General features: G+C 41.5%; 1 protein-coding gene across 7 annotated transcripts in view; it reads left to right on the top strand.

The window, feature by feature from the left end:
* CCDC88C (coiled-coil domain containing 88C) overlaps positions 1 to 26834 on the top strand; it is a 98552-nt gene that overhangs the window by 36000 nt on the left and 35718 nt on the right. For all 7 annotated transcript variants that reach the window (XM_075426163.1, XM_075426166.1, XM_075426162.1 and 4 more), the window contains exons 4-12: positions 4368 to 4437; positions 12965 to 13023; positions 14649 to 14732; positions 16057 to 16197; positions 16941 to 17125; positions 17707 to 17788; positions 18218 to 18376; positions 24472 to 24618; positions 26050 to 26194. In XM_075426163.1, coding sequence (XP_075282278.1) covers positions 4368 to 4437; positions 12965 to 13023; positions 14649 to 14732; positions 16057 to 16197; positions 16941 to 17125; positions 17707 to 17788; positions 18218 to 18376; positions 24472 to 24618; positions 26050 to 26194 — 1072 coding nt within the window. The remainder of the gene's footprint in view (positions 1 to 4367; positions 4438 to 12964; positions 13024 to 14648; positions 14733 to 16056; positions 16198 to 16940; positions 17126 to 17706; positions 17789 to 18217; positions 18377 to 24471; positions 24619 to 26049; positions 26195 to 26834) is intronic.

The following is a 26834-nucleotide window of genomic DNA, read 5'->3' as shown; positions in this document are numbered from 1 at the left end:
GTGACGTGAGTGAGAGCTGCCACTGCATCTCTTCTGATGAGCCGAGGCAGAGAGCGAACATCTGGTGGGTGTGATCTTAGAAGGATAAAAAGAAGGGGTAGAATGTGCTTCAGCACTCCAGAGACAAATTAGAAACTTTTAGATGGAGGGGATTAATATGTTTGTTCATGTGCTTAATAAACCTAAGTGCTAAACTCTGTGCTTAGAATTTTATCCTGAATCTCGTAATGTATCTTGATTTTTCCTAAAGCCCTTGACTGCTAGAATCAGCGTGGGGGAATTTGGGCTTGATTTTATTTAAGCTCCTTTCTTAGCAAAGTGATTGCAAAGAGCTTGCAAATGTGAAGCAAGTGTGCAACAAGAGCTTAGATGCCAGAAGGCTGCTAATGAGAACACAGCATTTATTTATTTATGCCTAACCTCGTGATTTCTAGGTAATGTAATAATGTTTTTGAACCCTTGGGATTCCAGTCCTGGAGTGCCTAGCTGCTTTCAGCAAAGCTTACCTGGCTTAGGCAGTGTCTGTCCTTCTTCTTGCTCAGATCTGCCGGTTGTCTCAGCCTGCTTCACGCTCCGCATCTGTGGGCCAGCACAGTGGAGGGAGCGATGAAGGACTGAATGCCCAGTTTGACCTTCACTTAGAAAGCTCTCCCTATCGATACGGGGTCATGTAACTCTGCATACAGAAACCTTCATGGGCTTTACCCACACACTGGGGGAGTCTGGCTCAAGTAGTGTAAGAATTGGCTGCTGCTCGTTGTATTTTGTGATAGTGGTGTTGACCTGCTGACTAGAAGCAGCCATTATTGCAACCATCACTCCTATCAAAAGAGGTGAGATTTTGGACAAATCTCTTCAAGCTTAAAATATCTTTATCTTTGGCAGAGGAGCATTTCAGGCACCTACACATGCTGCGATAAGGCCTGACCAGGATTTGTTTTGAATTGAATTCCTTAAATAACATGTCTGATACCAACATTATTTTTTTCATGGAAATCTCATTAGCAGCAATTAAAAAAAAAAAGATGCAAATGGTATTCTGAGGGAGGTGACTCCTGACTTGCAGTAGCTGACCTTGAAGTTGGTTGATGGTCTAGGTGTAAAGCTGGCAGCTCAGACCCTGATTGTTCTAATAATCAGGGAAATTGTTACCGTATGTTGTATCTGTAACCTTTACTGTTTTAACCAAGCTTTATTTGTGCTGTGAAAATGATTAAGAGGTTTCTCACAGGAGGGACTAGATTTTTTTTTTTTTTTTGGCTTGTACAGTTGCTCTCTGGAGTACTGTGGGTTTTTTGTGGTCTATTTAAAGTGTTTGCAAACCCTGCTTTGTTCTCCAGCAGCTCTTGACCGGCTGTGCTGAGGCAGAAGGACACAGCTGTGTCTTGCCGCTATGTTTGATTTCAAGCACAACAGCATCCTTTTGTACGATACAATAACTTGCTGCCCTTGTGGGGCAACATTGCATTTTATCTATGATTTCTTTTGCTGGCGGGGCTTCAGCGGCATGTCCAGGTTAACCCAGTGTCCAGTGTAGCTGTACACTGGGAAGCGCTGGGGCCCGTGGAGCCCTTTGGTGCTCCGTACCGGGTCACAGGTGGTGATGGCACAGCTCCCTGCCTGAAGCCTGAGTTTGACTTCGTGGGGTCTTTGGAGTGGGATGGCGAGATGTGAGGGGAGAAGAGAGGCCAGGCTGAGGCACAGTCAATGTATGTTATTGCTGCTTCAGACAAGGAAAACAAGAAAATATTGGTAAGTGGATAGAAGCTGAAGAATTCCTGATTTGCTGTTAGTGGAGGGGACTTTGGTTGTATTCCCAGATGTGGGATTTTAAGCAATGGACCTTAGACATGGTCACATTATCTCAGCTACTGAGTCACTCACTGGATGTCAGCTGAGCCTTACAAGTTCTTGCACTTTTAGCCTGGACAAAAATCTGAGCTAAATCCATCAGTGTCAGTGTAAGAGCTTTCAGTTAACACATTTTATTTCACACTTGTACCTGTGCGAGTGGATGGTGTGTTGGTACATCTCTGTTAACAGAGGATGTTGTATTAAAGTGAAGTGTAACTTTGTTTCTGTGACTCCCTTTCCTTACCTTGAAAAAGCAGGGCAATGACATTGACCTTCCTTTATAAAGAGTAGAGATCTACCGCTGCGTAATGGCTAGGTATTATCACAAGCACTAGCCTGAAGGTGAAGGGTTTAGAACAATAAAGATAGTTACCTCTTTAAATAATTTATTTTTTAAAAAAACAGGTCAGAGTATCACCTTTTGCAACAATTTGAATCTTTCAGTCTGAACTAAGAAATCACTCTTCGCAGGCTCGGGGCCGTTTCTGCTTGTATTCAGTGACTGTCGGATTCTTGCCAGAAAGCTCTGAAGTTCAGACAGCGGCTAGGGTGTTCAGTCATGGTTATGTTGGATGGTATACTCAAATAATTTTACAGAAGGGGCTCCTGGGAATGTTAACAGCATAAAGGTTAGCGGTAACATCTTCTGTGTCTGCCAGTTAAATAGCTAGAGATCTGATGATTACACAAAGGCAACGCAAATTCCTTATGCATTTCTGCCTCAGTGCTGCTTCACAGGCTGGGTGACTGGTAGCACATTTCTTTCTCTTTTTTTGCCATGGAAATTGCTGATTTAAGCTCAATAGTATATGCAAATTAAGATTTTTTTTGTGTGTTTAAAGCTTCAGTGCCACACTGTGTTGTCATAGCAGATATTGCAGTCCAGCCATGTGCTGTTAAATCCAAGAGGTCTTGCACCTGTCTTGGTAACAGGTGCAAACAAACTTTTGTTTAATGTGTCTCATGCACAAACTATAAAATGCATTTGGCTAATGACTCAGCGAATGCTTGGTCTGCATTAGCCAAACTTCACATTGCATAAAGCTCTGTAGAACCTTTTTGCTTAACAGCACCAAATCCCCGTCAGCTGTGACACTGAGATATTTCTACCTGGTCCAGAAGAACAACTGCTGAGGAGTGTGTTTTGGGTATGGATCAGAGGGGGAAAAAAAAATGAAAGTGTTATGTCCAAAAATATTTTTTTTAATATCCACTCATGTTACTTATCAAATGCTGCAGGCTCACTGAAATATTTCCTCTTTTAATCAGGCTTAATATTCCTCCTATGGTAACTTTGAAAGCAGAGAAATAACAATGGGGTCCCTTAGAGGGGAAGCGGTGGGGTGAATGGGTGACTGTTTCGGGAAGCGTGTTTCTGTGCTCAGCTGCGGTACTGCTTCCCCTGGCTCTGAATATCAATGCATGTGCCCTCCTGGTCGCCTGGAGGGAGGCTGGGAGATAGAGACGGGTCGGGAAAAGGCACCTGCCAAACATGTGGTGGAGTTGTATTTGTGAACCTTTGTTGCCTGAATACCAGCACAGCGCTTTAATCACACAACCGTTTTCCTCCCAGGCTTTTTTGTGTGAAATAAGTACTGGCCTGAGAAATGTTGTGTTCAGATCATCACAAGCGAGTGCTGGTAATTGCAGGCTGAAGCTAACAACTGTCTTCCTGTGCTCTGTATGTTTCTGGGGTGCATGGCTGAATGTATTACCACGTGGAGTCGCCTCTGCAATGTATTTATTTGTCTACTTTTGAGCATTTTGCCTGCCCCAGGGCTTGTAACTTTTCCTGTCCCTTAAGACCGTTCTGACATTTCAGAGTAGCTTCAGGCAGCTGACATTTAAATATTGAACCTGACCAAGCAGTGCACCTTCTGCCCCTTGTCTGCCCTAAAATCAAATGATCTTTGAGCAAGGTTCATGACATACTTCAATCCGTTTTAGTCCCCATTAAAAACAATGGAATCAAATCTAGAACTTTAAATCCAGTTTCTCTGAGCAGTGCAGGATGTCTGTTCAACAGCTTTCCCCCACACCCAGTTCCCCAGCCCATCATTAAAATCTCAGACCCACGAAATAATTTGAACAATTACTTGAATTACTCAAACTTCACAGAATGGCTTTGGTACCTTTGAACCCACTGCATTTGTACGCCCTGGAACATGACAGCGGCTGTATGTTGAACATCAAACGAATACAGGTCATGCCTAGGGTAAAGGCATGACTGATGGGTGTGACTGGCATGGCTGCACATTTATTCTGATTAGTGCCATGGGACCCTTTAAGTTCTATATTAACCATTGTTGACAGAGGCGATTAGTGTATGTTAGCTGTGCAACCTGATGCCATGTTCAGATAGTGATTTCTCTCTCAAGTGGGGCTTCCTCTTGTGACCTCTGACCTGCCAATACGTTAAAAGCTTTGTAATCGATGGAGCTCTGTATTCTTTGTGGTGTGATTGATTGGAATTCCTTCACGCTGAACTCTGCCTGTTTTTCTCTTTTGTTTAGGAGGTCCTCCAGCAGCTGATTGTAATGAATTTACCAAATGTTTTGATGATTGGCAAAGATCCTCTTTCGGGTGAGTGGTTTGTTGGGTTCTTCACCCCCCTCCTCTGAAATCCTAAATAAAATGGGTATTTTTAAAATTTGCTTAAATAACAAACATGCCTTTAAACAAATGAAAAATATTTGTAGCCAAACTACAAATATTTGAGTACCTCTGAGTTTCATAGTTTAATGTATCTAGTATGTAATACTTACCTATCTGATACAAACATATCTGATATATGTGTTTGCACATCATACGCATACATATGTGATAGCAAGTTAGTTCTTGCTAGAGCCAAAGCAGCAACTGTTTGCTTGAAAGTCATGCCTCTTCACTCCTTGCGGCAAGTGACCCAAGATACAGTCTGCCACAGGAGAATCATTTGTCCTCCAGGTTTTCTGTCCTGTGTATCTGTATAACGAGCTAAGATGTGGCAATATGTGCACACCAAAAAGTCTTGCAGAATTGCCCTAAAGTGTGAAGGAACTGTTGCAAATGAAGTATGGGAAGAAAAATACATGAAGATGGAGGGGAAAAATAGGTTTATGACGAATTGGAAAAAGTGAGGAAGAGAATGGAGGAGGAGAAAAACACCCATCTGGCCATGTTGTCTAGGCAAGGACATCTGTCACATGAGGTATCGCATCAAAAGTGACCTGGAAGCCAGTGAGCTCATGTCCAGAGACCAGTGTCTTCGGGGAGAAAAAATGAAAGCTGTTTAGCCTGAAAATGAAGTTGACTTCTTAGAATCACATTTCTGAAATGAAAGGTTTTGTTGCTGTGGTTTTTATTTTTTTCTTTTTGCATGCCCATTCTGTCTCTGCCTTAGCCCCGTGCCAGTGCCAAGGACAATGTATTTGTTTTTACCAAAGAAGGAAGACTGGATGAACCCTGTCAGCAGCGCTGGGGAATGACACAGTAATCAGCATCTCCAGAACAAACAAATGGCAAAAAGCTTGGCAGAAGATTTTGTTTTGCTGCTTTTAGCAGCAGTAGTGTGTGTATGTACATAAGGGGTTTATATCAGAAAAGAATATTAACTTATGGGTGTTGGATCAGTGAAACTCAATCTTGGCACTTCTGCAGTAAAATCAAGCTGAGGGTAAGGCATTCGCTTCTTCAGCAAGCAGATTAAGGTCTGCGATGCCAGTCTTATTCTCCTGTACAGGCTTCTGTTATGGGTAAAGAAGAAAATAGAAATACAAGAGCTGTTGCTTTTCTCAGTCATGTGGGCAATAGGCAGAGCCTGGGCTGCTAGTGTCAAGAATGCCAGTGAATAGAGATGTCTGGGCCAGCAAGGCAATGTCTTTGCTGGCTAGCCGTCAATGGAAAAGACTGGCTGACTTCTTGTCGTGGCTGTTCGTGAGCGACAGCTGGCAGAGGCTCAGAATGCAGTAACCACGGTGTTGGTTCCTGGGGAAGCTGCACACTTGAAAGCTGTTCTGTCTTTAGCTATAATTTCCCGTCATTGACCTGCTGGTTTTTGTTAGCACCTTAGATCTTTCTTTTTTTGAAGAAAGTGCCTGATGTCTCTTGTAGGAAAGAGATTGGTCATCCATGTGTTCCTGTCTTTCAGCTCCTTTAATTACAACTAGAAATTTTGCTTTGCTTTCTGACATCTTTTAAAAGGTGGTGGTTTATTTGGGTGTGTTTTGTTTTTAGTGTAATCTTTATAAAAATTTATTTTATCCATTGCTGACTTATCATTGGCATAATTCAGAACATGGAAAGAGTGGGTAAAGAATGCAAAACTTCTGGATGTCTAAAAATGTAGTATGTGTGTGTAAAAAATATGAAGTTCTTGTTTAGCGGTATTATATAATGGTTAGACACTACAGAGGAAGATAGTGAACAAAGAAAGACTTGAGATGATGTTGCTCCAAAGGATGTATTCAAGGAGGAGAGTGACTGAGGGATAGGATTTCAAGAAGAGCTCTTCTTAGTGTTACCCTTAGGTAGATGACCACTGATATGATGTGTTGAAGAAATGGTTAGAGAAGTGGAGAAATAGAACTTCCTTCAGTAAGAGTAACCTCACTGAGGGCTGGTGGGAAGTTTGGACAGAAGGAATAGGGAGTAGAAGGCTGAGGAGAAGTTAGTAAAACCAATACAAAAAGCTGAATGAAGGAATAGGCTGTGGTGAGCAATATGGGTGAGCAATGACCAGGTGACTGTCAGGTTGATGTCTTTGTTACTGAGTGTCTTGCAGAGATCAGTGAGAGGAAGGCAGGGGCACTTGGTAGGGGAAAACAAGTGAAGTGAGAGATTGTCAGTGAGAGAGTTAAAGGAGGGCTGCAGGCTGAACAGAGATGCGAGGACAAAGCAGTTATCAGCATGGGAAGCAGTGCTTTTGGCATGAATGCAGGAAAGCCCCATGGAAAGCTGATAGAAAGGCAAGGAGACTGGGGGTGATAACAGTATGGGGAGAAGAGATGACAGAGATGCTTGTCTGAGGGAAGTGTTTGAAAGCGGCAAGAACAGTAGAGGAGAAATCTCTTTGTGTCCGTGATCCAGTCCAAGGACAGAGACTGAGAGGGAAGGAGAAGAGTCCTGGAGGGGGCATCTGCAGAGACAGTGCTGGGCAAGGTGGGGAGCACTCGGAGCTGGTGACTGAGGTGCAGGCAGTCTGCAGGGCTGGGGTGGATCTGAGAGGCAGTGGGGAAATCCCAGTTTTGCCTTCATCATCCTGTAGGTAAGTTATCTGAATGAAAGGCCCCTCTTGACCAGAACAAGAAAAATTTATCTCGTGATCACATTCCTGGAACAAATAGTGTTGCCTTGTACTGCTTGAAGTGGGAAGGCTCCCAATGACTGTATTGACTCCACAAGTCCAAGACCAGAGAGCTGTTAAATTATTCAATGTAACAATTTCAGTGACTTACTCCTTGTAACAAGCCCACATTATGTTTTGCTATAGACGTGTCTTTCAGAGCTGTCTGTTCACCAGTGCTGTCTGCAAATTTTACTTTTTCCTTCTAAAACACAGCCAAAAGCGGTGTTTAAGTGTATTAAAGTATAAACTGAACAGGTCTAAAGCTAAGAGTGCTGTTCTTGCTATTTAGTTCCCATTTGGCGCTCAGCAGTTGGGACTGTTGGGGCTTGCTGCAGCTCTGCTTTGAACATGAGACTATTGGAAAAACAGAGCTGCCACTACTAAATGCAGTAGCAGTTGGGCTTTTGCATAGGGGATGACACGTCTGCTGGGTTTAGGAACTTTCCTTGCTTTCATTTTCCTCAAAATCATTTTATTCCAGGCCATGGCAATTTTGCCTACTTCAGTTCATTTGGCCATGGGCATAAAAGTTGCAAAAATATTTGTAAGATGATGGACTTTGACTGTTTTCTAGAATGTAGAGAGCTGAAAAGAAACTTGAAAGTTTAAAGGGTTTAGAAAACTTTCCCAGGAATCTGATTTGCGGAATGATGTTACAGGATTTATTCTCTTCACTGCCCTTTATGAGTAGACAGAGACTACCATTAAATTTCCACTCTGTTTTTTATCTTCCATGTTGTTTCTTGCTGAACAGCTTTTTCAATTCATTACTGCACCACAAATCCCCCTGTGCTCAATATGAATCATCAGCATATTTATCATCTATGCGTATCACTGTAATCACCTTTTATAATTCCCGCTGGTTTTAGCATGCCTTATAAATGACCACTCGTTTGTGCGCCCACACAAGGGATATCAGTATAGAGTACTGGTCCTGAATTTCTGTTTAGAGGTGTTGTTTAACTTCTTAGTTTCTAGACATGCTTAGTTTAACAAAGCTAGTGTGTGTACTTGGAAACTGATGGCAAATAATGCTTTGAAACAGTCATAGTTAATTTGGAGGCGTGGTGGATTTTAACATTTTCAGACCAAGAATGGAAATAAGGCTTTATTTTCCTGAAGTAGGCTCATTTCTGTCTCTTGAAAAAACTTTGCTGTTTACATCCCCTTTTCAAATTACACATGAAGTTTGTGAATGAGAGCCCGAAGTCACTGCTGATAAATGTCTATAGAAACTGTTTTTCATTAAAGCTGTAAAAGATGTCTGCCCTCACTGGGGCATTTTTTCGTGTCTGGTTTCCTTCCTCATTTTGTTTCATAATCCTCCGGAGGCACAAAGGTTCATAAAATATAAAGTCAATAACAAAACACTGCCTCAATAGTGTAAATTTAGCATTCAAGCTTTTTTCACTCAGGATGTTGCTACAGTTGGTAAAAATGTCACTTGTGTGTTTCGCCCCTTCCCACCATCTCCTCACATCTACCGGCCGCCGTGCGTAGCGCTATGTGTGCTGGCACTCCCTCTCCGCTGCTGGAGGAACATCAAAGTACAAATGTGCAGAAAGAAGCCATCACAAGCTCAAGATTTCACATGCTTGGGATCTCTTGTTTCAGTTCTCTGACATCTTTCCTACCCCCCTCTCATTTTTTCTTCATTGTCTGTATTCTCTCTGTACCTTGATCCTCCTTTTTGTTGTTGTGTCTCTTAATCCCTCTGCCCGCCACCTCCCTGAGTCCTGCCATCTGTTTCCCACCCTCTGTCCTCTGTGAGAGCAGAGGGGTCTCCTGGCTCTGGCACAGGGAAGCTCCCAGGGTGCACAGGTGGTGCTCGAGCTTTCCCCCCCCTTTATTTGCCAGAAAACCCTCTGGCCCTCTCGCGCGGTTGGGAGCAGATGGTCTTGCTGCAAACCCCCCAGGTGTCTGGGCTCCCTTGCAGGCACAAACATGTGCCCTGGAATTTTCAAGAAGGTGTAAAAGAGGTGTCTGTGGGTTTCTGTTTTTTTGTTTTTAATTAGCACCTTTCTGTTTAAATGCTAGTTTGAATCCTGTCCATTCATTTCAGCTTGTGGGTACCTGTCTGCCAGGAGCTGCCCCAGACCTAAGCATTTGCATCCTAGGTTGCAGGAGGATGCCCTTTTGGTAAGGTCAGCTAATAAGCCTGGGTGGACCCAGCAGACTTTTTTTCCCAGCTGTCTAGGAAGGACTTGCATCATCCCAGTGAGCCAACGTAGGGAAATCTACGCATTCCTGCTTATGCAGTTGCACAAGGAACTTTACCACCTTATTAAATTAGCACAAATCAAGCCTTTAGAAACACCGCAGAATCATTCACTGTTCAGGAGGCATGACTGAACTGGGGATAAAGATCGCTTGCTTTTGTTCAACATGCATTACAGGATAAATGCACTGTCCTGAGTGCAGAACTTAGCTGCTGCGTTGTGTAATAATCCTAGATGTGCTTCCAGTTCACTTAGTAACCTCGCACTCTGCTTAAGTCTGTAGTATCTCGGCTCTCCTGTGGGTGCGATGAAGGGGGAGAGGGGTAATTAATCCCTTCCTGGCTCATTGTGAGATTTAATTGAAAACTTCTAAAGCAAGTTAGATTGGTGGAGAGGTTTTTTCATACTTATACCCTATTTCTTCCAAAGATCTCCTGTAAATAATGTTATTCTGTGAGGCCTTAAAATGTTACTCGAACCTAGCTTGAGTGATGATGGAGTGCCTTAATGCCAACAAATTGTCTCCACCCCATGTGAAACAACTTCTGAATGAAAGTCCAAGGAATAGAGAGAAGTGTAACTCTTTAAAATAGTCACTCATGATCTGCTGAAACATCTGTGTGGCTGGCACAGTAGATCTGTGAAGTAGACCTTTAAACCTTAAAAGTGTTACTAATGAGTAGTCTAATCTCCTTTTCATTCCATGTGCATAGTATGCCTGCAAGCATAAAATAAGTTATTAAAGAAATCTTGGAAAAATCCTGACAGCAGAGTTTTCTCTGAAAGCTGCCAGTGGGAAAAGCAAACTGCCAAGTGTTATCTTTAAAACAGTAACAAGCTAATAATCTCATTATTACCTGCAGTCTTTTAATTTTTTGCTCTTTTTTGTAAACTCTGGTTTGGCCTTCCCTGCCGAAGGGGCTTGCTATGTCTGCCTCGGCTTCCCTTCCTGATGGGAGGGCCTGGGTGGGGACAAGGGCTTGGAGTGGTATTTCCAGATAAGGTCAGTACCCAGTGGGAGGACAGGGTTGGCCTTGCGAAGTTACCCTGCAGTAACGCCGAAGGTGTTTCACCTTGCAGGGCCATGCAGCATCACCGATGCCTGTCTGTCACCTCAGGGGGAGAACAGCAAAACCCTTTGGTGCAGAGAAGGTAGAGTATGGTTTGAATGCCTGAAGTAACTTTCATGTCGTTAGGATGGTATAGATGCTCTCGCTGTTGGAAAGAACCCCAGTGCTTTCTAAAATGAGTGAGTCCAAGCCATTAGACTCACCCTGAGGGTAGCTGTGATACCATAGCGCACAGATTGGAATTTATGGTCAACACATGGAGGTGCTGATTAAAGCACTTGTCTGGTGTGATCTGGAGCAAGCAGCCTGGTGGCTACTCCTTCAGTCTTTCGTGGAGACGTTCTGCCCTCAGTAAGTTTGGGGAGAGTGAGACACATATTTGAGTCACTTGCTCTCCATAACATAGCAACTTGCTCTTGTGTCCCACAGGCGTGCCCTGCATTTAAGCCGTGGTCTGGATCTGCTCTGAAGCTGATGCAGAATGAAACCCAATGCTGAAACTCTAATGAGAACTCGGTTTCATGAAAAAATGTATTCTAACCAAACTAAGTATCTCCTTGGGCTCGTAGTGCCCTCCGATGAACTGTTCCTGAAGTAACAGGTCTTTTTTTGTTCTTGCTGAGGGGTTTTTTTTTGTGACTCTGTCTACATTTAAGGTTGTGTTATTCAGAATCATACAAAACAGACTTTCACAGACTGAAAGGTTATTCTTTATATTAAATTTTAGATTTTCAGAAAGTAGCAAGCCATGTATACTGCTAGATATGGGGAGAAGAGTAAGAATGATTGTACCTCTTTTAAAAACAGTTTTAAAATATTCTGCAGGGAAATAAATGATACTGTATTTACAGGGTGAAGTGTGCACTAGCGTGTTTTAAATATGTCTGTTTCTATAGAAGAGAAGAATTCCTGCTTGCAAAATCTGAATGAATGTGGGACTTAAATATTGAGAATTCCAGTGTTGATTTGTACAGTACACTGATAATTTATGTAGGGCATTCTTCAAGTATTTTAAAGATCAACATCCCTAAAAGTTGCTGAAAATTTGTGTAACAGTTAAGGTACAGTTAAAGACTGGTTTAGGGCATTTGTGTGCCGTAAAATCTGGAAATCAGAAAACAGGTTCTTTCCTAAGCTGCCTGCACATGGTTGCGCTGGCTTGCAAGGTTCTCCGCATGGGAGTAACCCCTGTGGTAATTTAGGTCAGTGTGCCTTTGTGCATCTGTGAGGCTGCAGCAGTGGAGTTGATGTGTCAGTTTAACTCCAGTTTCCCAGCCTTGGGTCCTGCATATGCCTCTGACTTTCTGCCCACGCAGCCTTGCAAGAGCATGGTGTTGGTGGAGGAACACAGTTGCACTCGGAAGTTATCTGTCTGTTTGGTGATGGGAGCAGTTGAACACCCAAGTGAAGCAGGGTGTAAAATGAAAGCGTTTATCCCACAGTTACGCACTGTGTGTCAGGAAGCATGCAGTTGTATAGGGATGAGAGAAAACTATGTGGCCTATGTATCGCTCCTTCTCTTCCTCTGGTGTGCATGAGGACAGGCTTTTCCTCAACCTAACTCCATAATGATTTTTTTTTTACCTCACTGAAACTCCTTGCCTTCCATCTCCCTTCGTCTTTGAGATATGTAACTTTCTTTACCACCCCACCATCCTCACGTTAATTTTGTTGAAACAAGGTCTGGAGTTGGCTCGAAGCCACACTGGTTCCCCTTGTGCGGCCTTCTCTCTGCGAAGCGTAGGAGCCGGCGGGCAGGACTGTTGGTCGCAGCAGGCTTCCCTGCAGTAACAACCTGCGTGTGTCTCCTCCCCGCCGCGGCTCCCCAAGCATATGGTTAGCTGTAGGTTCTCCCTTCTACATCACTCATTTTTTTTTTTTTGTCCTTCTTAGCACATGGGGTGTGTGCTTCAGAGTGTGAACAGGCTTTGATACAGAACAGAGGCAGAATTTATTTGCCAAAACATCTCTCGGAGAGAATTTGTGTGCACAGCATGGCATTCAGCTTTGGGAATTCTGAGTGGGAACTACTTGACAGACAGAGAATTTAGGACAAGTTCTTTCTTTGAGAGTAACCCTCCTTCGCTTCTGCCCAGGGTGGTTTTTGTGTTGGTGGGGTTGAAGAGATGGTGGTGGTTTGGGGGGCTTTTTTGCCCCCTTGTTAATCACAAACCAAGGGACAAGCATTGGGCAAATGCGTTGAACCATTTAAAGGATTCCCCCCTTGCATTGATCAGAGAAGATGCAGACAATGTAGGTAAGGATAGGACATCGTGGGGGGGGGGAAGTCTTGCTGGATTTGGGATTTTAAACTAGTCCATGAGAACTATATGGTTCCATGGAAAGTATTATAATGTTATAATGGGCAAATATACATTGTTCAGGCACTTGTTCAAAGGTCTCATTTCTCTCTTCAGAAGGATATTTTTGAGAGAATCATTTGCAAGTACTTAATTTGTTGTACATATTTACTGATACCCTTTTTTCCTCTCTAGGTAAAAGCATGGATGAAATTAAGAAGCTGCTGTTGTTGGTTCTGGGATGTGCTGTGCAGGTGAACATTCATTAAAGACCTGAAAAATAAGATTTTTCTGAATCTGTTATTTTTTTCTGGACTGAGAAAATCCACTCAAAGATCAGTGCTGTATGAACAAATAACCAGCTCAAGACAGCTTGTGAGCTGAAATTGAGAGAATACAATAGGTGAATGAAGGAGATGCAGAGGAGAAGACAGCCCAGGGAAAGGAAGCACACTTTGTGATAGCAGTAGCCTCAATTTATTGCCAGTGCTTAATCAGCTATAGGATATGTACTCTTGCAACTGGTCCACTTTGATAAGCTTTGAACAGTGTTCTTGGTATCAATATTGTGGTTGGTTTATTTTCTTACCATTTTAAAATATGGAGTGGAACAGTACATATTAATGCCAAACAAATAGATAAGCTAACAGAATAAAAATGTGTTTAATGATTCCTGATTTTATTTGCATAATCTTTTGCTTGAATATTAGCGGTAGAAAATCCAAAATGAGAAGATACTTTGTATATTCATGTGGGGATTTTTATGTAGCAGTTTTTAAAAGAAATAGATGGGCAGTGTACATGGGAAAGTCCCCAGAAATGTGTGACAGTTGCCAGATAAAGAAATCAGTGTTCTGCCCACCAAACCTCTGTGGCAGTGAACAATAGATGCGTTGCGGGCTAGCCTTTGCTTATAATTGACCTTGTTTGTATGTCTGTCTAGTGTTTTTGTTGTGCCTTGGGACATTTACCCTGCTCAGCTAACGTCAAGTCAATTATGTCAGGGGAAAGCTGTCTACATATGGCTGTGCTGAACTATCTCAGTGTTGCATTCCAGCACAAAGAATAAAGGTCTGATCTGGCAAGTTACTGTGCATCCTCACTCGCCATTGACAGGTCTGAGGTTCTTCCCAGAGAAAGGAACAGTTGAGACTCAGAACCAGGCCCCAAAAGGACACTGTAAATGAGTTTGAAAAAAAACTTTAAGTAATGTTTAATTTCTCCACAGTGTAGAGTTGTAACAAAAGAAGGCAATAACACTGTTAATGTACAATCATGGATACACAGATAGCAGATGCCTGCTGCTTTTAAAGCCTTAAGTAAAAGATTTACTAAAATCTGTCTGAAATGTCACATGTTTTTATCCAGAATGTTTCGCAGCCCATATTTTTATCTAAAGCACATGTTGATTTAGTCCAACAAGTAATATTATGCACTGATGTCAATAGTATCTAAAGTGATGCATCTCTCTTCATTGCCAAAACCAAGCAAAATGGGAACAGCAAAGCAGACAGGTTAAATGATGCAATATAAATGTAGTTTTACATTTGTGCAGCTCCATTAATGAAGCTGTGATGATTTCCTCTGGCTGTTGCCCCACCTCTTGATCTCATTGTGTGTTGAACTTTTGTTTAAAGAGCAAAACCAGCCATTTAGCTTAGCCTTGATTGTACTGACTGTAAAAAGTTTAAATAAAGCGTAATTCAGTTCATGCTCAATATGGAGCAGTGAAGTATTATGCCTTCTAGTGTGACAAAGTGTAGATCTTTAACATTTTGCCATTAGCAATAAGGGGATTTTTTATTATTATTTAAATGAAAAATGGTGCCGTAAGTTTAAGGATATGTAACACAGTTTCACTGTGTGTTTCTTTTAACAGTGTGAAAGAAAAGAAGAGTTTATTGAAAGAATAAAACAATTGGATATCGAAACCCAAGCTGCCATTGTGTCACACATTCAGGAGGTGAGACTGTGTTGTGTATTTTGACTTTGTATCTCTCCCTTTCCTGGCTTAACAGGGTTTTTTTATATGAAATATTAATGCTTGGAATTTCACAATAGATTCATGAATTAAATCACAAAAAGATTGAATATGTTACTGCAATCAAATTATAAGATGAAAATGATAGGCACTGGGAATGTTACTTGGCAGAGTGGTCAGAGATGCAGTGGTGCAATGCCTTGCTTGCCAGTTATAGGCTATGTAGAAGGAAATGTTATGAGGATACATGTGTAATATTTCTAAAAAGCATGTATGGCTTAGGAGCTGCATTGCCCCTTGCAGCAATGGTGTAGGCACTTAGTCCCCAAGTCCTGTGGTAGGTGAGACACAGGGTTCCCAGTGGCTTGCTTCGAACAGTGGCCTCAAGCTCACGTGGTCTTGAGAAGTGTACTCTGCAGCTGCAATTGGACGTATACACTGTTTTTAAAGAGAAGTTTGGTCCAATGACAAGTATTCTTGGACTTCCAAGGTTTCTGTAGCAGGAAGGAATACAAGTAGGCACTGGGAGCCAGCTTGTTTTGGAGACCCAAAGGAGAGCCATGCAGAAACAGCCCCTGCTGGGTGTGCCTCACCGGGAATGGGCACCCTGGGCTGCAGCCTGGGGTCGCTGGGTACAGGTGTAGAAAGCCCAGAACGCTTGGATTTGAGGAAAAAATGGCGAAAGTGTAAGAAAGGAATGTTTTTCTCAACACTTAAAAAAATCACAATGAACAAAGCATATGGTCATGACAAAAGCAGGAGCAGTCTTTAACTGAGCTTGAGAGATTTCCCCTACGTTTCTGGTAAATGATTTGGAGGAATTCGGTTTGGGTAATATAGCAGTTGAAGGGTACGCTGTTAGCAGCAACCAGAGACATTTCTGCTAAAGGCAGCTTCTCCCAGCTGTATCAGCTGCAAACTTCAAATTCATTGAAAGCAAGGTGTCTTCTCAGTCAGGCACCAGCCGAACTGTTCAGTGTGGGACCAGTCCCTTCAAATCCTGGGATGACCTCAGCACTTGCAGCAAGACAGTTGCATACTTCCAACATGCGAGCACAAGTGCTATTGGTAATGTGTATCTGATCACTTTTAAAAATCAGCCTTAATAATTATAAAAAAAAAAAATCTAAATACCAGAAATAGCTGGGTAATGTTACAGTTCAGGTAGTTGTTTGTTATTTACAACCTGGGTTTGATGAGATGTGACTTTTTTTTTTTTTCTTTAAACTGGTTAGTAGAAGATTCTGGGGGATGCAGCATATACAGCATACAAATTTATGTGGGTTTTTTTTGTTCCTGTTCCTAGGTGACTCACAACCAGGAGAACGTCTTCGACTTGCAGTGGCTGGAGCTCCCAGATATGGCCCCGGAAGAGCTAGAGTCTCTTTCCAGGAATATGGTTTTCCACCTCAAGAGGCTTATTGATGAGAGAGATGAATGCACAGAAGTACGATGACTTCTCTCCCATATAGAGCTTGTGCAAAGCAGCAGATGCAGGCTGCGTTCCTTCTCTTGCGTCTTGTTTGTGCACTGGGTTTCTGTCTTCTGCATCTCTGAAAATCTGTAGAAAGATTCTGACTTTTTCATTGATTCTTCCGTAAACAATAAGGTGTGGTGAAGTGAGTGAAGTGGTCTCTCTGTGAAATGGAGAGCAAAATATTTGAGTTTGTGACTTTATCTTGAGGTTTTTCCTGCTGTGTGTCTGCTCAGTCATTCATCTTTGCTGAATGCTTGCCCATCTGTCCATTGGTATCTACCAGTACAGGTTCCACTGTCCTCTTTTTTTTTTTTTTTTCTTCCCCCCTCCCTGTGTAAAGGTGACCTTATCTGTTACTGACTCTTCAGTTCCTTTTTGTTCAGATCTATGGAGGAGGCTTCTCCCCTTCTTAAACCTGTTGATTTTCTGCCATGTTTTTGACTCTGAATGAGTTAGTTAAAACTGTTAGTTGTTACAGATTTTTGAGTTCTCTGGGCAAAATAGACTGCTTATATTGAGCATTGGAAGGGGAGTATTTTAGTGGGCTGAGCACAGAGGAGATTACTTACCTCTGTGTAACCTTGCCTTCTGGCTGTCACTTGAATTTCGTACAATGTCAGGCTAATTATTTGCTATACTTATAAAAATTTTTTTATATACCTGAAAAACAATGTGTTTATCTCTTGACACTACATACTTCTCTGTATTTGCAGGTCATTGTAGATCTCACTCAAGAGAGAGATTATCTGCAGTCTCAGCAGCCACCAAGTCCTCTGAAAGCACCAAGTCCAGATTCTTCACCAAACCCAGCCAGCCCTCTTTCTAATGAAGACAAGCAGCACCTTGCAGTTGAGCTGGCAGACACAAAGGCTAAATTGAGAAGAATCCGGCAGGAGCTGTGAGTCACCAGTGATTTGTGCTTCTAGAGACACTCGTATATGAAGCCATGTGCGTCCTGAAAATGTGGTTGCCTGTCAGCTTCAGTACACTGGTCTCCATGGGAGCTCTCAATCATGTCTTTCAGATTTTTTTTTTTATTCATAGCAGTAGGAAGCTGGTATGGGTGTTCCATCTTCTTTCTTAGCTGGTCTTTAAACACAGAGTGATGGCTACCTCTGTTTTTCTTTTTGTCTCATCTCTCTCTCTTCTCTTCAAAATGCCAACTGCTAGCTGTGCTTTTTAATTATTAGTGGGAAGACCAGAAGCCAGCGAAGCTAGGTAGGACAGCAGTAGCACTAATGAGATAAACAGAATTACTTAGTATAAAAATAGAGTTGCAAACTCATGGTATGTGTATGGTATCATGAGAGAAAAAAACTTCTCGCTTTTATGAAGCTGTCATGACAAAGAGGCTCTATGTTCAACATATGCTAGGAGATTTCTGTATTCTTTTCCAGATTCCCAGTAGCGTCCATAAAATCAATAATGTTTCAGGGAAAAAAAGTAATGCTTACTAAGTTATTTTCTAACCCTTTCCAGGGAAGAGAAGTCTGAGCAGCTTGTAGATTCTAAACATGAAGTTGAGCAGCTTGCCCTAGAGCTACAAAAAGTAAAACAAGAGGTAAGGTGGGCTCATTTTGCTGTGACAGTCTTCACTGTTTAAAGTGCCTCTTTTAGTGTGAGGCTAAAAATACTACTCTGCCTATTTTTTTTAATGCAGAAATTGAGTTACTCGAGTAGGCTGTTTGATTATGGCTGTGGCATAGCAATGCTACGCTTTCCATTTAACTGGAGAGAGCAGTCTCCTCTGTTTAGCTTGTAAATAGCCTAGTAAACATTAGTAACGTTAGAGTCCCAACAGGCTGAAGAAGTTCTCTGTCTTGTAAAGAATTTACTGGCTAGGAGGAGAATTCTCTTAGTTCTGAACCAGGGGAATGCTATTTGCTTACACTTAAAATAAAGAAGTAAATAAATAAAAATAAATTTTAAAGAACATGCTTTCAAGTATCAACTAAGATTTTTCTCTGTGGTTATTCTTCACTTCTCACAGAATATCCACCTGGCCTCAGACGCTCGCTCTGCCCGAGCATACAGAGATGAGCTTGACTCTCTGAGAGAGAGGGCAAACCGTGTGGAGAGACTTGAGATGGAACTTGTTAGGTGCAAAGAGAAACTTCATGATGTGGATTTTTACAAAGCTCGCATGGAGGCAAGTGAAAACTGGGAGAAAGATTTGCTGAGTAATCCTTAATGTTTGGTTTTTGTTGTGTTACCGGTTCGTGTGTCATTTGTTGTTGAGCTGACTTAGCAAAACATCAGAGCAAGTGGAATTTCATAACATACGTCATAGTTACTGACTTAACAGCATTAAAAGTTCTTTCAGTGGCAGAAAGGATTTGGTGCACACAAAAAATAAATACCCACTAGTTTTAATAAGCTGTACTTAGTTCAGCATTATGTGGCTAAACAGGGCAGACCTTTCCTGGACACTTCTAGACAATCCAGACTTTTAGTCTAGCCTTGAAAATTTATTCTTGGGTAAAAGTCTGTGTTCCAGAGTTGTTCCTTTGACCAACATTTTAAATGTCATGTGTAAGTTAGCTAAATAAATGTCTGGGTGTTTTTCCTTAGGGGTTCGTAGCAGGTGCAGGTGTTGTTAAAATGGCTGGGCATTTTTAAGCACAACCTCAGATGACAAATTCTAGTCATCCTTTTGCAACTCTTGCTTGTAGTAGAAAGGAGAGAAAATTTGAATCTTCCCTAGTGCCCTGAGAAGCGTATGTCAGTAAGAAATGTACAGCTTTGTTCCAGTAGTGATGTCAGTTAATCAGTCTAGTCACCTGCAGCTATGCCCATCTTGGAATTAAGTGACTTAGGTTGGAAAGGACCTTGGAGATCATCTAGACTCACTGCTCACAGCATGGCTAACCTTAAATTTAGCTTGGACTGCTGTTATTTTCTGTCCTTTCAGTTCTTTGAGCCATTCTCACCTAAACTCAGCAATCCATGTACATAACACTTGAGCCAAAGTCAGATAAATATCCAGACTTGCTGAATGCATAGAGGTTCAGTAATTTAACAACCGCACTGTAATTAGATAAAATCCTAGGTCTGAGGTAGAAGGGGCAATGTTGAAACTCGCATTTTTCAGGCCTTGGGCTGAGAACAGATCTTATTTCTGCTTTATAAACTCTTTGTAGGTGATGGGGTTGGTTTCCCACCCCACCCCCCCCCCACCTAAGGGGTCTGTTAGCTGCTGCTTCTGATTAATAGATTCACTAAATTGGATGGTTGTTAGATGTGGTAGTAGACTACAAAAGCCTGTCTTCTCTCTCAGTAATTCCCAGTTTACATTAGGGACTCTGAAGTTCTGGCTCTCTCTGTTTTCCTCCCTCAAGCTGGCAAATCAGTCATGCGTTAACCTGGCACACTAGCTATCAGCACAGTATCCTGGCATTTCCCATTTGGCTGTGCACTGGAGTCGCTTAGCTCCTAGTTGCAGCTCAGATAATTTATCTGGAGCTAGGAGAGGACAGGTTTTTTTAGTCTTGTCTTCATCTGAGATCAAGGGAGTAGCTATTTCTGTTCTTGAGTTCTCAGACTCTTTGATTGTCCTAGAGCCAGCAGTTTCCTGTTCTGCTGTCTGCATGCTAATCTTGCTTAACACATCATTTAGTAGAAACCTCCACTTCAGTTTCAAATTTGTTCCAACTTTCCTCGCTCCTTTTTCCACCCTGCCAGTTTTTGGTGAAAGTAGTGAATGTCAGAGATAAGTGGTGGCTCTCCAAGGATACCTCCCTGCAATACAGCAGTGGGATAAAGAGTGTTTCCCATTGATATGGCACTTTTCTAATTCTAGGCAACAGTGTGGCTTCTAGTGAAAGTTGTTGCTGCTGTAGGGGCTGAGCTCTTCTAATATGCGGCAGGATTGTGCAGCTGTCTGCAGGCTGCTCTGTGGTCTAGAACAGCCTGGGAGTTTCACATTCTCACCACTCCCTCTGCCATCACTATCGGGTCTTGGCACAGCCATGGACTGTCAGTGCTAAGCAGTGGCAGCATCAGGCAAACAGCACTGGCTTCATGCTGATACATTCAGAGGATTCCACAGGGTGCTGTTCTGTCTTTTGTTTTTATGGTCATGGAGTAGCACAAAGACTATGCGTAGTAGCCAGTATCCAACTTGCCATGGTCCCTCAGCTTTCTGTCATGTCTGTCTCAAGTCCTCCACCCCTCCAAAAGAAGGGTTAATGGCTGGAGTCAGTTCAATGTCTGCTCGGATTCCTCCCACTCCTTCAAACTGTTTGGCTCACAATTTGAAGCTGTAAGATTTGTGTAGGGGTGGTAGAGACTTTAACACTAGACAGTACAATGCCGATTCATCTCATGGCATTTACTGATTGTGACTGGCTTCGTAAGCTCTAACTCTTAAGACCTGAAAAGATGTTACAAAGGCATGGCAATGAAAATGTAGGTGTGTAAAGTACAGTGTAAGCCACTTTTCTATGGTAATGTGATACCTTAAGGCTCATAGGATCTTGACAGGGTTGTTAATAAGCAGTGCCAAACTGGTAAGTGAGAAGAAAAAGTGGGTTTACCTTTGTGCATCAATGCAGAAAGCTATTAAATGAGCACTTAAAAATCTTTTCCTGCTTGTAGTTCACATACTTATTTGGTAGTTGGTGCAAAAAATATGGAATGTGCTCTGTGTATGATACCATGACGAGCTTTAGGAATGGCAGGCAAGGTTATAAGTGGTTTCTGAAAGCACGTAATACAAATCGGCAGTGACGGAAGGAAGAGATTTAAGGAGCTATTGCAGCAGGAGTGTAAAAGGAGCAAGTCTTTTTCTCTGTGAACCTAACATGTTAAGGCATGTGTGTTGTTTTCCATCTCTGGATGTCTTGACAAAGTTCAGAAATGATGTTTTAATTTGACCATCGTTCAAGGAACATGGAGATTAAGATGCTCTGGAGACCTTCCTGCTGGGGTGGCTTAATGAGGTCGTAACTGTGAATGTGGAGGAGCAGGCTTAATCAGGGCTTCCTCCAAGGAGGTGCTTCTCTCCAATGTGAAGCTCTGGCATTCTTCTCCATTGAACCTTGTGCTGCTCCAGGAGATCAGGTTATTTTCTGAGGCCAGGGAATCTGCCTTGCCCGTTTTTCCTCCTTCTCACTGCAATTGTATTTCCGCGTGGGATGATAGGAGGAATTTCTGTGAATTTTAAAAAACCCAAAAGCATCTCTTGTATCTCTTCATATAGCTGTCCAAGGCAGTGTGATTCTCACAAGATGTTAACTGTGTCATGGCTCAGTAGGGGCAGCTTCTGAACTGCCGGAAGGGAGGAGTTTGAACTCTGTTTAATAACTAGGTCTGGATGCGTGTGCAAATTCTCTAGTTTCAGTTGTTAGAAATCTGATTGCTACTTTAGTTTCTGAAAATGTTTTCCAGTGGCAACACACCCTGATTGTGCAACCACTTGCCCCCAGAGTTAATTGTAACCATATGAGTACACAATGCACATTCTTAAAGCTATTTCAAGGCACAGTGATACAGGATCAAACCACAACATCTAATTTTTTTAGAAATTACAAAATCAGAATTATGTATGTTGGATATTAAACCGTCACAATTTAAATCATATAAAATAAAGAGGTTTTTTAATCCCTTGCATCGTAAATTCAGTATATTTTTAAAAATCCAGAGCCCACTTCTTTTGCTGTTGTTTTAAACGCATAGTTACAAAATAATATTGGTGGGTTTGTTAATAAAAGAAAAAATAAACCTTCATTCCAGTGGGAGCATCACCACCCCATGACCACCACCTGCTGATTGTCTAACAAGGGTGATTTGTAGCCAGAATCATTTTTAGGTCAACTGTTACCCCAGCGACTTCTGGGAGATGTTAGTGCTGTTAAACGTGTTTTAGTTAGGACAGTTTTACCTTCCAGGCCTTGAGAAGTAACTCTGCAAAGCTCCCGTGTAGTAATTATTTAAATTATGTGAACTCCTCAATATTAAGACAACCTTAGATCATACATCAGTGAGCAATGTTCACCTCACCATAGCAGGCATTTCCACCAGGTTATTAATTTAAGATTTCATCATGACTGCTTTGAACTGACATGTCCGCCCCTCCTGGGCGCGCAATGGAAAGTGTTTCAGTCTTCTGTATATTACAGCTCCCAGTGATGTGTGGTTTGTACCAGAGCCTGGATATGTGTATGTACTTGGCAAGTAGCTTGACTCTTCATGAGACACTAAAATAACTAGTTCCTGCTTGGTAGGCAGTTTTGGGGATAGTTCTGAGGCCATGTATTTGAGGTCAGACACCATCTTACTACTTAGGGCTGTGGTCCAGATTGAGTGTGATGACCTAGCAAAGTAAACTCTTGTTGTGTTGCAGTTTCATCGTGGGCATTCTGGCAGCTTACATGACACTCAGCATATATGGTGTCATGTACTTCCTCTGGTCTGCCATCTGGTTAGTGTCAGCCTTTTGAGTTTGCCCACCCTGAAGTGACCCTGTTAGATCAGAATTGGCCCAGAATGCTGGTTCTGTAAAATTAGTGTTTCAGTATTATTATTTTAGTTACTTGCATACTCAGACCTTTTAATTGTGATAGTTGAACAACTTCACAAGCACTAACATAGTTGTCCTTTTAATGCTACTGTAGTAGGGAAATTTTTCCTCTCATGTTTTGCAAGCTGGTAGCTGACCCACTGAGAGAACAAGAGCAATATGGTACTGCATAAGGTAGACTTTCCATATTATGCTATCTACAGTCAAGACGCAGCAAACAACTAAGATTACTTGCTATAAAAGGCTATTAATTTGTGACCCCCTGTAGTATCAAAAGGTGAGGGAAGCAGCTGTCATCAGACACTCCTAACTTGTGCTTTACGGCTATCTTTTTTTCTTTTTGTTTTTTAAGTAACTGAGCCACATAAGGCTTCTTAAGGCTGATTCCACCCCCAAAAATGAGAAGATAGTTGCTGATTAAGCAGTGAAAGTGATTTGCTTATGCCTGGTGATCTTTCAGGAATCTGCATGGTTTGGATGTTTGTGGTCTGAGAGAGGAAACATGAACACTGTGTCAGCAGAGACATTGCATTTGGAAGACAGTTGTCCAGGAATAAACTTGTCAAATCATAAGCATTTCATCCTGCCTGTGTGCACATTTTGTGGTTTTGCATATTTCCTTGGAACAGGGGAAGAGATGGGGAGAGGAGGGAGGAAAACAAAGAAAGAAAAAAGAAAATTTCTTTAGAGAATCAAATAACGTGCTTCTTGCCCCATTTTAACTCTTCTGGGCAATAATTCTTCCTGTATCCATTTAGTCTGTAAGTGCTTGTATATTCCTGCCATAGAAAATTCTCTCTGACTGAAGACTTAGGTGAGGATCGACAAGAGTAAAAGCTAGCAGTGAGGTATTATAACTTGAAATAAGACCTAATTTAATAAATGTGTTTAAAACATGACCAAAAATACATGGACAGATTTTATGCTTTGGACGTTTCATGCTTCTGGAGATAAGATACCTGAATGCACAGAGCTTCATTTGGTGCTTTGCAAGGAATGTTTGGAGTGCAGTATAATTAATTTATTTCTAATGCTGTGGCTACAGCAGAATAAGAAGTTAAACTTTTACTCAGTAAAAACTGATATAAAAGCTGTAATGCATAAGCAACGTGGCTTGTGTAGTTAATGCTCGTGTTTATTGGAGATGGGGTGGGATGTGTGTTGAAGTATGAAAAAACTTTTGTTTAAGTGAATTAAAATTCTGTTCACGAGAGAGAAAAAACTTTATTAAACAGACATTTACATGTAAGTGTAGTGAAAAAGGGATATGAACATAGTATATAATGATGGATAGTCCTCCCCAGTGTGTTTTGGATACACTGTAACATCCCTTGAAAGTAAATAATCTATTTTGAAACTGGAGACTACAGTGAGCTGGCTGAGGAAATGGTATTATAACAGTGGAATCGGAATTGAACAGTTACTCTTCTGTATCTTGAGTCTCTTTGGTGCACCTCTTGATCTAGCCTCATATAAAGCAAAAGGAACTCCATGAAACTTGTAAAATTCAGGAAAAATAAATACTAGATTTACTTGCGTTAATGACTCAGTTTATTAAGCATTGTATCATCTCCCATTAAAATACCAGGTAAAAACTTTTTATGAAATGGAGACACATGTCAGATTTGTTTTTTGTGTTTTGCAGTGTCAGTTTATGAAAGTCACCTGATCTTTGAAAAGTCAGTTTATGCAAAGATATTAGCATTGTTACTTTTTCTCCCTAGGAGTTAAGAGAGGACAACATCGTATTAATTGAAACAAAGGCCATGCTAGAAGAACAGCTAACAATGGCAAGAGCTCGTGGTGATAAACTGCACGAATTAGAGAAGGAAAATTTGCAGCTCAAATCAAAACTTCATGATGTAGAGCTGGTATGCCCTCTCTTTATTATGCTAATTTTTTGAACTCATGTTTTTATGCTAGGTCATAGTTCATGTCACAGAAACCAGTGGACACAGGCAAACACAGTGCTTTTAAAGAGGTCTTTAGTTTGAACTTTGTGTACATGAATTCTTGAAATACTATAATGTTAACAGTGTAAGTATTGCCAATACTACTTGGTGTGAGATTGAGGAATTTGATTTTATGTTAGAAGGTATACCACAATTTTAAAATAAAGATTGCTTTCATACATATTGATAACAGAGATGTTAAAATCTGTCAGTTAGGTAGAAATCTTTTAGATATAGGAAATTAAATCTACTGTAGTAAATTATCTTTCTTCTTGGAAGCAAAGCCCCCAGCTACTACAGTGACACTAAGAATCCATTACTGGTGTGGAAGACACAAAATTCCAAAATTTATTTCTGTGTAAATCAGGAGACATGGCTTACTGCTTCATAAATGAGGAAACATAGGAATTGGCAGATTATTGTCTGCAAACAAAAAGCAACATTGGATTTATTAGAAATAATAAGTACTCTTTCATCTCTTGTGTTTTACTTAACAGCCCTCCTCTTATCCCACTGTATTTTGAATTCTTGTGGCTTTAACTGTATAGGGGTCTAACTGCACAGGGTTTCCAGCAGGGTCTGTTGGAAGCAAAGATGTTGAGGGTGCTGTGTGGAGTTATGTTTAATGACTGATTTGGGACATTATAAGGGTCATGTCATATGCTTCAGCTTTTCTTAAGTGGCTGAAGATTTTGAATGATACTTTTCTGAGTGACTTAATGAATTTTTGGGTAATGCTTTCTGAAAATTTGGGACCGTCTGAGGCACCACTTCGGCTCCCACAAATGTAAATGGCCATAATAGTCACAAGAAGCAGTGGTAAATTCATTCCCCAGGTCTGTTTTGTGGGTGTTTTAAAACCCAAATTGAGGCAGATGTTATTTGCCAATCCATATGGCTGGATCTGAATTTAACATGAGGAGTTGAAGAAGCTCAGTAGGATTCGAGGTTGTATCTGCAGAGTCTCCAGTGTGTCAGTGCATGATGCCACATGATTTTGAAGAGCTTAGCTCTGGAGACAGCTTGAATCTGGCCTAGCTTACTAGCCCTGGCTTGTACTGGCTCTGTCATCCCCCAGTGTGTTCTTACTCCAGTGACCCTCCCTCCAAGTGTATCATGGACCTGAGCTGACTAAACAGGGCCAGATGGGAGTGTCTGTGCTGCGTTCTGTGGCACGTATGGTAGCCCCCAGCAAGTATTTAATGCTGTACATGTGTTTCAATATAAAACCACACTGTTTAAGAAGATTCTTCTACCCTCAATATGTGTTGTGCTTGTAGCGGTTCAGCTGACACAGCAGTCTTATGGATAAGCTGAATATGCATTTTCATTCGTGCACTTCTTGTACAGGACCGGGACACAGACAAGAAGAGAATTGAAGAACTGCTGGAGGAGAACATGGTCTTGGAGATTGCACAGAAACAGAGCATGAACGAATCTGCACACCTAGGCTGGGAACTAGAACAACTATCTAAAAGCACAGATCTTGCAGACAGTGAGTACCAGCTGGGGCAGCTTTTCTAGTGTTTGTGGTCTCTTTCGGAGTAGACAGGCTGGTTCACTGAGACAGGAACAGAAGTTGAGTCCAAGCTTGGAGTACTTCCCATATTCAGCCACTTGACTTTGAAATATATTCCTTCTAGTTTTTTTCACTTTCTTTTGAAAGCATTAAAATATTTTCCATTTATTTTGTTGGTCACTGAGAGTGACTTTTAAGTAAAATGATAAAAATTAGGGAAAAAAAAAAGCTTTGTAAATGACACAGCACAAATGTCATACGGAATGCTAGATATTTCTAACTGAATGGCTGGGAGGAGTCTGTGATCTTTAGTCTTCTTTAGTACAGTTAGTACAGACAATTAGCTGGTCTTTGAGTCCCAGGAAGTGGCATATGCTGAAGTCATTTATTTTTACTAGATACTGAAAAATGTGTACAGTTAAAATAACTGGCTGATTATTTTTTTTGAATGGTCGAGTTGGTTTCCGTAACTATCACAAACATAACTAATGCTTCCTTCACTAGTCATGTTTTAGCATTGTTTTCTGTGTCTAGCCGTCATTCTGTCTAGAATACCAGCCTAAATAACAATGCTTAATGGAAGTTGGGAAATACACCGAACTGCAAAAAATAGCTT

Source organism: Opisthocomus hoazin, chromosome 7, assembly GCF_030867145.1.
Source record: "Opisthocomus hoazin isolate bOpiHoa1 chromosome 7, bOpiHoa1.hap1, whole genome shotgun sequence".
In the NCBI taxonomy this organism is placed as follows: Eukaryota; Metazoa; Chordata; class Aves; order Opisthocomiformes; family Opisthocomidae; genus Opisthocomus; species Opisthocomus hoazin.
Note: the sequence above shows the minus strand (reverse complement) of the source record. Positions and strands in the feature narration are given on the sequence as shown.